At 38.5% G+C, this 11064-nt stretch overlaps 1 protein-coding gene across 1 annotated transcript; it reads left to right on the top strand.

Annotated features, from left to right (window-relative positions):
- Positions 1 to 6441: 6441 nt before the first annotated feature.
- Positions 6442 to 11039, top strand: LOC102237094 (cystine/glutamate transporter-like). The gene is made up of 12 exons (XM_005800014.2): positions 6442 to 6739; positions 7548 to 7674; positions 7772 to 7887; positions 7985 to 8110; positions 8188 to 8287; positions 8784 to 8828; positions 8922 to 9045; positions 9138 to 9241; positions 9317 to 9413; positions 10304 to 10453; positions 10542 to 10719; positions 10846 to 11039. Exons 1-12 carry the CDS (start codon positions 6517 to 6519, stop codon positions 10908 to 10910), a joined length of 1455 nt encoding a protein of 484 aa, XP_005800071.1. The 5' UTR covers positions 6442 to 6516; the 3' UTR covers positions 10911 to 11039.
- The last annotated feature ends 25 nt before the right edge of the window (positions 11040 to 11064 follow it).

Raw genomic sequence — 11064 nt, 5'->3', positions numbered from 1 at the left:
TATTTTTGACTTAGCAGTTTCTTAAGTTGTTAAAGAAGCCAAATGAATCGTTAATTTCTAACAACATAAACATTCACAAAATTCATTTACATTACCGTATTTTCCGGATTATAAATCGCAGTTTTTTTTCATAGTTTGGCCGGGGGTGCGACTTGTACTCTGGAGCGACTTATGTGTGAAATTATTAACACATTATTGCGGTATATCATACCACATGTTATTTTCACACTAAACCGCAAGAGGGCGCTCTAGGCCTGTGTTGATAATATACAGTAACTAATAAAAACAACTGAGAAGGGCTTAACAAAAATGGCACCAAAAAGAAACTCATATTCTGTAGATTACAAGCAGAAAGTAGTAAAATATGCATCCGAAAACGGTAATCGAGCAGCAGAAAGAAAGTTTGGAGTTAGCGAGAAACTTATAAGGGACTGGCGAAAAGCGGAGGTTACTCTTACTGAAATGAAGAAAACAAACAAAGCCAATCGCGGGCTAAAAGCTAGGTGGCTCCAGCTAGAGGAAGGAGTTCGCACATGGGTGCTTGAACAACGTGCTGCCGGGAGAGGCTGGTCAACAGCGCAGTCGCGTCTCCACGCCCAGGTATTTGCCAAGGAGATGAATATAAATGACTTTGCAGGAGGACCTTCTTGGTATTATCGCTTCATGCAACCAGTCGCCTCTCTATGTCCCCAAAAACTGCCAGCAGACTTCCAAGTCAAGGTCGACAGTTTCCGTGAGTTTCCCCCAAAAATGCGGCTTATATATGTCTTTTCCTTCTTTATGATGCATTTTATGGCTGGTGCGACTTATAATCCAGAAAATACGGTACTTATTTTTTAATATGGAGCCAAAGACCAAATAAGGAAAAAAAATACCCTCAAATACATGTAAATTTGGCTCGGTTTTGTTTTGACATTTAGGTTAGATGAAGACCAAATTGCCGAAAGGCAGACCGTTTGTTCCACTAAACTCGTTTTGATGTACGAAAACAAAACTTACCAGTGTGAGTTGAAGAGCAGCAGCAACAAATCCACAGAAAACTTAGAACCAGGTGTGATTGCATCAGCAAGTTCTGCAGATGCTTGAAGCAAGAGGCTTGACAACGGAAGGGTCTGACAAGGGAACGACCGGCTGAATAGAGAGGCTGGGAATGTTAATTATTGGAACGCAAACCAGGTAAATGATTACTAACAGCTGTGGGGGAAATGAGAAGCTACAGAACCAAGAAGACTGGGTTTCCCTTCCGTAAATAACTCTGTTTCTATTTCAAATGTGCATAAAACTTTGTTAATGTTCCGCTAACAACAATCGCGGTGTTTACAATAAATAGGAGACTCAATTAAAAGCAGCCGTGAACAGGTTTGTTCGCAGATAAGAAATTAAAAACACGAAGAGCCAAGATCCTCCAACTACTTCCTGTTGTCTTCTTCTTCTTCGTGGTTTGCGCTAATTGCAACATCCGGTTGTTGATCATGTGACTTGTATGATGTGGAAAAAAAAGTGTTACCGTTGTAGTTTTGCAAAAATAGATACGGCTAAAAACATCACTTCATCCTAGCGCAAAAACTTTTTAAAATGAAAAGTGTTTCAAAAATGGCGTGTTTCCATTTATTCTTGGAACATCAAATTGCGCAGGTATATACGGTCCATTGAAATGCAGTTAATGAATACGTAGGAATTTGTGAAACTCTAGTAAATGTAAAACTCCAAATGAAAAGAAGGCTGTATTTCTTTAAAAAAAAAAAAAGTGTTTTATGATAAGTTGACCGTACATAGCTAATGATGTTCTAAAGCGCTGTAATGGAAAGGGTTTTAAGGTTTTGTATATTTGCAGGTTGTGGTGGCATAACAGAAGCCTTAAAGCGCACACTGAGAAGAGTGGCTGCTGAAAGTATCCTTTTAATTGTGAAATATTTTTGATGATCTTTCTTTTTCTATTTATAACACTGCGTCATCATCAATTTTACTGTGAGAGCTCATGCTGTCTGTATTGTTCCTGTGATATGCCCTGCCACTCGCCTGTTGAATGCTAGGGTTGGCTCCACCGATATGTCAGTACAAAATGATCCTGAACAGCTGTCAGTGTCATACTATAGTGTCTTGACTGATTAAACAGGCTGACGGTGGCTCAAAACAGAGCAAACACTGACACAAGTAAATGCATAATTGATGGTGGATGTTCCCTGGAAATAATTGCAGATTGTGAATGTGATTAACTGCTGTTTGTACTCATTATGTTTGATGCACACTGATTGCAGTCCACTCCAGTTACATTCTGGAGATTGTTGCTTAATCAGTGACTGAAAGATGCTGATACTGCTTCACAGAGAAATGTTGCAAAAAACTTCTATTGTGTTCACAGCAGTAAATAATCACTGGTATAATCACAATCCAATAATTGTGGGTGAATGCATATGTTTTTCTACAATGTACAATGTAATGCACATGGGAAGATTCAGAGACCTGTTAAAAATAATCTTACACAGCTGAAGCCTTAGTGAGGTTCTATCACAGTATATTTGGAAAAATATATCATTGCTAGTTTTAACATCACTATTAACAAACTGAATAACTATTTTGACCCTTGTCACTTTGCTCTTGTTACTTTAAAGTAACAAGAATTACAGCTTCACTCAAATTAGGTCTCCTTTAAATTTGCTTCAAATAGACAGTTTTTAAATAATTGAATTTAAAAATTATTTAACATTTTTAAATTCAGTTTGTGAATGTCTAAGACTCTACAGATCTAGAATGTGTCTGTATGCCCTAAAATAAAGGGAAGAAGTAAAGAATAAACAGAGAAAAAATTCAGAGCAGCAGACATTGTCTTCTGGGAGATCCTGAGTCAGACTAGCATGACGCATTGCTCTCCCCTCCATGCCCGCTTTCTTTTAAAGCAGGGTTTTTTGTGTGTCTTGGCTTCCAGACAGTAGGGTCTGTATCATCAAGCTGCAGAGCCGGGATTGTTTATTTACACTTCAAATAGTCTTAATACCTCAAATCCCAAAGGCTTTGAGATCCTCCGAGTAGAGAAAAACCCCATGGCATCATAGTTGCATTTGGCCTCTTCCACATTCCTATGAATGGATGTCTTCCTCTCAGGAGCAGACATGTAATCTGAGAATGGGCCGTAAGACACTCAATCAAACTGCATGCTTGAGCACTCTGCCGTTACCTGTCGATTGGGTTTATCCATGTAGTATCAACCACCACTATACATCAAGTGTAGTTCACTGGATTTTCATCTCATGTAATGATCTTGCTGGAACCTGCTGCACGAGTCATGGTTGAACGGCTCTGTGGGTTTTAGTGTGTGTTTCTTTCTCAGGTGGGTCAGAGTCAATGGTAAAGGTCACTAAGGTCAGATCTGATCTAAATGCAAATGAAAAGTTATTTATTGTGAACCCTGACAGCTTTTTTTATATATTCAAACAAAAAAAAAGTGAGGATGTGATTAGTCATTTTTATAAATATTGATATATACTGAACAGACCTCTGCTAAAGACTGTTCCATCAACAGTTATAGGCTGGCTAAAATCAAATTTGGGTGACTTTAGCATGGAATAAGTTTGATAGAATTATATAATGAACTCTAATGAACAATTGTTGTGAAAACAAATCTCTCCAGTTTCATTTGAATCATGTCCACCTTGTAGTTAAGTAGATATCAGAGAGCTTCACATTAGTTTGCGGAATTATTAGCAAAATCAGTCAAATAACTTCCTGTTTTAGTAGTTCAAACATCAAATGTACAATTAATATGCATTAATACACATGAAGGAATACACACAGTTGAATATTTTAGATATGTTCTGTGAAAAAAAAAAAATCCATGAATAGTTTAATTTTCCATAAATATTTTGGAATTCTGAGTTCCACAAAAGAATTCAGTACAGAGGTGAATCTGCAAATAATGAAGTGTGAATAGCTGTAAACAGTTTAAAAAAATATCAAGGTAAAAAGAAAAGATAAAAGTAGCTTCTGAATGCATATTTAATCAAACTCAAGATGCAAATGGAGTACCTTATCTTCTGCCAGTAACATCTTTTACTGATCATAATCTACTGCAAGAATCCATTTTTAAAGTATAAAGAGTTACTGCTTTGAGCTTTGAGGATCTGTATTGGGAAAGGCTAATGGACTTTCCACACATTTTTCATGTACAAATACCATACATTTCCAGACTGAAGTTTCAAATGATCTCAATAAAAGTTTGCGTACAAAATCTCATCCTTCTACTGGATCAAATGAAGCCTTCATATCAAATTTCAGACTTTTTCCAGTCTCCTTAGGAGCCTTATGTAAATTAGTCGATTCCTTTGCAGCAGCTAAATACATCGTTCAAATCGAGTGAGTGTTGACTAAACCTGTAAGTTAATTTGTAATCTCGTTTAGATACTCTTTTTGTTTTCTTGTCTATTTAAAATTCAAATGATCCATCTTATCTTCCCCAACTTGTTCCCACCTTGGTCTGTGCGCTACCTGATGTGTGTATTTTGAGTAAACATGCACTTGTTTATGCGTGGATATTACACCCTTATGTGGTATATGTGCGCATCTGTGTGTGAAGGTTAATTAATTCCCAGGACAGCAGCACACACACATAAACAGGCCTTTCATAATAATAGGTTTGTAAATGGGGGATTCAAGCTGCCAGATCTTGTACCGCGCATGCAAAGACCTCAGCTGGTTGCCAAGGGCGATGTTTCTATGACGGCTACGTGGAGTATGACTTTCCTATATAATAATATAATAATCAACTCTATTTTAAGGAAAATTCTGAATCGAAACACTAAATTAAAAAAACAAAAAAATACAAAATTTATCAAAATCAGTTTTATCGTGTTATTGTTTCTGTTCTTTTTTAAAATATTTCTGTTGCTTAGTTTTTCTTTTACATCTTCAGTTTCATGCGAATGCCTCATGGGGAATACTATTTCATTCACTTTTTGTTATGTTCCGTGCAGGTTTAGCTTATGGGAGACATAGACTCTAAGGAAAGGTTAAGACCGGTTTGGCCTTGACATGCCAAGACATCTGAAGAAACACAAGGTGGAGATGGATTTTCATTCACTTTGTAGGATGTCTGCTTGTTTCAAAGTAAAAAGAGAAAAAGAGAGGCTCAACTGAGAGCTGTCCTGGGATTTCACACTGAGATACCAAATATGTCACCAGGCTTCATGGTCACAGAACTACAGCTTTATATATATATATATATATATATATATATATATATATATATATATATATATATATACTGTATATGTGTATGGCAACATGGCAATTCTGAACATGGCAACATTTCTTAGATGAGACTTTAGCTCCATCTGCTGGTCAAAGAGAGAAAGAGTAACAGTAATTTGATAGAAAATTCTCTAAAGATGCAATACAATAAGTGACTAAATCATTTTGAATTCTCATTTTATAGCACTTTAAAAAAATAGAATGAAATAAATACAAATGGTATCTTGTTTCATGTTGCTCTGCCACAGCAAGGAGTGGAAAATGACAAAAGTGCAGGAACATGGACCAAAAAATAACTCATTTGCATTTTAAATGTAACCCAATAGGTTCAACTTTGGTCTTGTCTTTGTTGCATGACTTTCTCAAACTTCAAATGAGATTTTTCATTTATTCTTCTCTATTGGTTGCACTAGATTTTATTTAGGGGTATTAACATTATAGGGGGCTAAATGTGCACTATGCTTTCAGAAAGCCAAGTGTCTGACATTATACTTGAAGACTTATACGTTTTCAAATGAAAGGTCAGAAAACTCCCTTTGTCAGAATAAGTACTTTGTTTTATATCACTTTGAATTCAATAAAACGGCTAAGCTATGTATCCCACCATGACAGTATATCGTCTTTTTCACTCTTGTTGCTTTCATGTTCAAATAGCAGATAGCATTCCCTCCTCTGAAGGAGCCTCTAGGTTCATACTGTGCAGGAATTTTAACAAGCGGGCCTCCTGTTGATGAGATGAAGCTGACATCCATACAGTGTTCAATCGAGTGAAAAGAGGCAAAAACAAGCTAATCACGTGGCTTCTGTTTGTTTTTGTTTACCAGCTGAGCTGTTCTGAGGCCTCGACATGAAATCTGCATTGTATTTTTAGAGTTTGTCAGGGGAAAGAAAGTAATGGCATAAATGAAATCAGCTTTAAAACACTTTTTTGAATTAGGAAAATGTCACACGGTGTGAATGCTGTAAGAATTGGCTCTCCTGCTATATGTGCAGTTGTTTTTACACCTTTTTTTCTCAGAGTCCAAAAGTGCACACCCACGTTAAAGCATATTTACCCAGACAAACATTACTCTACAGAAAAGTGTCAAGCACTTGAACCGCTTTAAATAATTCCTGGAGCTTGGAAGAGTGCCGGCTTTGTTTTCTGCACCCGGGGCGGGTGAGCCAAGAGCCAATGAGAGAAGAACGAGGGGGGGAGAGTGGGAAAAGTTCTGGCCTACACAGTGTGCTCCCACTACAGTTTCGCTCAGTGACCTACAGACACACACAAAAATGGAGAGGACACCGATAAAGAAAGAGCAAGATAAGGGGAAGACGGAGGAGGAGGCGGTGCGCCTTCGGAGGGAGATTGGGCTGCTGCCTGCTGTGTCCTTCATCATCGGGACGGTGGTTGGCAGTGGGATCTTTATCGCTCCGAAGGGAGTGTTGATGAACAGTGGCAGCGTGGGGCTGTCTCTGCTGGTGTGGGCGCTGTGTGGCATCCTGTCCCTGTTTGGTAAGACCATGCTCTTCTATATCTATAATAATATACCTATAAGGAAACTATTGCATGAAAGTTAAGGTGTATTGTAATATTTTTTTGTATCCGAAATTGTTCGTCTTTGCATGCCAAATAATATCTAATGTCATATTGTCCTGCTTGTCCTTTGCACTAGTAATTTTGTCTGCATTTTACAAGTCATATGAAATTTTGAAGGAGCTGAATTAATCAGCAGTTTATATTTTCAGTGGGACAAAAGTCATTTATAGCAGGGAAACAAGCAGCAGAGCAAGATATCAAAATATCTACAATATAGAACATTTCAGCAACAAGGCAGTTCAAAGTTCTTTACATCACAAAAACACCATACAGTCATCGGTTAACAGTCAATCAATATTGCATTTTGTCAAATGTCATCATTGAAATGATCAAATTAAATATGAAATATGCTGATCGATGTTCCACTTACTACTAGTCAAAGGCAACTCTAAACAGGTGGGTTTTAAGCACTGATTTAAAGGAGCTCAGTGTTTCAGCTGTTTTGCAGTTTTCTGGAGGTTTGTTCCAGACTAGTGGAGGATAGAAGCTGAATGCAGCTTCTCTATGTTTGGTTCTGGTTCTGGGATCCAGGGTAGAGCAGAACCAGAAGGCTTGAGTAAAAGATCAGCAGATCTTTCATATATTTTGGTGCTGAAGCGTTCAGTGATTTATAAACTAACACAAGTATTTTAAAATCTATTCTTTCTAAAAAAAAAAAAAAAAAAAGAAAAGATTAAATGAACTACAAGTAAATATGAATCTTTGTTTTCCTGTTTCCTCTCAGGGGCCTTATGTTATGCTGAACTAGGAACCACTTTCACAAAATCCGGAGGTCACTACACTTATCTGCTGGAGACACTGGGGCCCCTACCGGCCTTCTTAAGACTCTGGGTTGAGTTCCTCTTTATAAGGTATAAGTTTTTTTTTGCTTTCTTGGGGTAACTGAAGAAAAATCAGAATAACAGACGCCTTTAAAGTATAAGTACTCTTTTTTTTTTTTTTTTTCAGACCAGCTGTGGCGTCCTATGTCTCTCTAGCTTTTGGACGTTACGTTGTTGAACCTTTATTTGCACCTTGTCCTGCTCCTTCAGCGCTAATCAAACTTGTCAGTATCCTCGGAGTGAGTGAGTGAGTGGTATTCCACGCCTTCTTGTCTACTTTATATTTGGATCATTATTTCCCATTCAGTAGAGACATAATTTGTGATTTGTGTTTCTGTAGCGTTTGTTGTTGCCGTTAACTGCTGGAGTGTAAGCATGGCCTCCCGCACTCAGGTCACCTTGACCTTCATTAAGATGTTTGCGCTGGTACTCATAATTATTCCTGGGGTCATAGCTCTAGCAAAAGGTATGAAGATGGAAGCAGTAATACTGAATAAGATGGAGTTCCTGGGAACATTTCAACTTTTCAGCTGGTCTTTGCAGGAAAGACAGAAAATTTCCAGAATGGATTTGAGTTGGAGTCCATAACTCTGGACAGGCTTCCACTGGCTTTCTATAATGGTTTATATGCATACGGTGGATGGTAAGTCAGCACAGTTTATATTTTGTCAAGTTATATATACAAATGTTAACATATTTGATGGGATTTTATGGGTTGGACTGACAGAAAATAGCACATAACTGTGATGTGTTTCTTTCAGGATTGCTCTGCATTTCCTCCATCTGTTTTCCTATTAACCCTGCATATACTCCCCCTGCTGAAAAAAAAAACTTTCCCACAGCATGATACTGCCAACACTATGTTTCAACCTGCAGTGAATGTGTTGAGGGTGAAGTGCCAAAGTAGTTTTCCACCACACATAACAAACAATAAAATTTTGCTCTCATTTGATCGAAGCAATGTCTTCCGCATGTTTGCTGCATGGCCTGTGAGAAAACATGGGTGGGTTTCTTCCAGCAATGGTTTTCTTCTTGTCGCTTTAAAGGCCAGATTTATGTGGTGCACAAATAATGGTTGACTGTAGTAGTTTTTCTTTAGGGGTATCAGAGTAAAGTTCAGTTTCTCCTCCTTCTCCTAGGTTTTATCTGAACTTTGTCACAGAAGAAGTAATAAATCCAAATAGGTATTTTGTATATTTGCCTCAGATTGAGATAATTCCTTTGAGTGAGTTGAAAAGTAAACGTTCATATGTTCTGTGTGAATCATATGCTTTCAGAAACATCCCTTTGGCAATAATCTGCTCCATGGTGACGGTGACAGTGTTTTACGTGCTTGTAAATGTGGCCTACTACACCGTGATGACGCCCGCTGAGCTGCTGCTGTCTGATGCAGTGGCTGTGGTCAGCAAAGAGCAAAATGTTCCACAGACGAAGAATGTAGAGAGAATATGTTAGCACAGCTGTGTTCTGATGTGACGTTTGTTTGCCTGCAGACGTTTGCAAACTGTGCTCTTCAGGGCCTGGCCTCAGTGATTCCCATTCTGGTCGCTCTATCTTGCCTTGGAGCTCTCAATGGCGGCTTCTTCGGGTCACCCAGGTATTATGAGAGCAAATGCTGGCTGTTCTTAATGCTTTCTGTGCAATTCTGAACTTATGAGATTTGTGGCTGCAGGATGCTGTTTGTGGGTGCCAGAGAAGGCCACTGGCCGCCGATCTTTTCCATGATTCATATCCGACAACACACACCTTTACCTGCAGTGCTCCTCCTGGTCAGTACCGTCCAAAGACCACAAATCACACAAAACTGTTCCACCATAACAGATGATGAACAGCAACAACTGCCTATTATCATTCTTCTATTTCTTTTACTCTGAAAAGTCTTGTTATATTTCTTGGTGTGATGCTTTTAGAATGAATCTCATTTTAATTTATTAATCGTCATCAGCCAATATACACACAATGTGACATTTATTTACACGTCGTTTTTTGTCAAGCTTAAAATGAGATTTGATTGATTTTTTCTTATTATTAGTGACATGTTTTTTGACTTATTTCCTGTTGTTTTACAACACTTTGCTCCAATTAACATGTTACAATGTAAGCTCATCTTGAGTCTCTCCAGTTGTAAAACTCCTTCTCCTCCAAATACTTAAGTGTCTCTGATTTGGAATTTTTATTAGTTCATTCTGCATCTGCTGAAGCAAAAAGGATATATTTTTTAAATAAGTAAAACTTTTTTCCTTTCCTGTCAACAAAGAAAGACAGTTTGCATTAATATGCATGCTTCATTGCGCCATCTGCACATCCTGGACAGAGCACTTAGAACTGAATCACCATTGGTGTTGTATGCTTGTCTTGGCCTGGCAGCTTTATCCTCCTATCAACACACAGCTACAGTGTGGCTTTACAATCTCCCTCTAGAAGACCTCTGATCTATTTTCTCTAAAAACAAAGGCAGACTCAATGTTAGTGTCTCAGCACCTAAGATATTTCACTAAACCATTGTGAAGGTTTGTACTAAACTGGAGTAGGAACATGTGAAGGGTCTGGAAAAAAGAAGTGCATCCCAGAAAGCTGTAGAAAGCTGGGTTGCTGACAGTGTTTGTGTGATGGCCGCTGTAGCAGCATGCGATTGAAGCTGCATTGTGTGTGTCTCCAGTATCCATTGGTGGTGGTGATGTTAATCACTGGGGAAATCTACCAGCTCATCAACTTTGCCTCTTTTTCACGCTGGTTCTTCATCGCCCTGGCAACCTTGGGCATGCTCATCCATCGATACCGCTTCCCCCACCACCCAAGGCCCTTCAAGGTTAGTGTGTTTTTCTGAGTCTTTCAGCTTTTCTTCTTTCACATTACATGACTCTGATCATCTATCCTGCTTGCTCACCCACCTTAAGGTCCCTTTGGTCATTGCGGTCACCTTCACAGTGGTTTGCTTCTTCATTGTGGGTTTCTCGCTTTATTCGGACCCCTGGAACACGGGGCGGAGCTGTGCCCTCACTCTAACAGGAGTTCCAGTTTACTACATGACTGTCCATCGCTTTCGGGTGCCACATAGATTAACGCACATTTTCAGTAAGTTATGCCATTTGTAGGTCACAGTGACTCAACTTTGAATATATGTGACTTGAAATAAGAGTGTTTAGCATGTCAGACTTTAATAAAAAAGATCTGACTGGTGCATATGTCTAATTTTCCCAGATTATTGCAGTAAGCAGCTGCAGATCCTACTGGAAGTGGCTCAACAAGACGTCCAGACATACTGAAGACAGTCAAGACATTTAAGTTTCCACTGACAATCTTTGTGGATTACACCTTTCTGAGAGAGTCCAAACTAACTAACTAAAATACTTCTTTTTGTACAAGAAAACATTAAAAAGAATATTTGTAACAGATATGTGCATTTGTCTGCTGCTTTAC

This window comes from Xiphophorus maculatus, chromosome 17 (assembly GCF_002775205.1).
Source record: "Xiphophorus maculatus strain JP 163 A chromosome 17, X_maculatus-5.0-male, whole genome shotgun sequence".
Classification (NCBI taxonomy): Eukaryota; Metazoa; Chordata; class Actinopteri; order Cyprinodontiformes; family Poeciliidae; genus Xiphophorus; species Xiphophorus maculatus.
The sequence above is the reverse complement of the archived record's forward strand: the minus strand, read 5'-3'. Positions and strand labels throughout refer to the sequence as shown.

Coding starts and splice junctions, on each gene's coding strand:
- LOC102237094 (XM_005800014.2), top strand. CDS start 6,517: ATGGAGAGGACACCGATAAAGAAAGAGCAAGATAAGGGGAAGACGGAG. Junction 9,046..9,137: donor TGTCTGATGCAGTGGCTGTG/GTCAGCAAAGAG, acceptor GTTTGCCTGCAG/ACGTTTGCAAACTGTGCTCT. Junction 10,454..10,541: donor ACCACCCAAGGCCCTTCAAG/GTTAGTGTGTTT, acceptor ACCCACCTTAAG/GTCCCTTTGGTCATTGCGGT.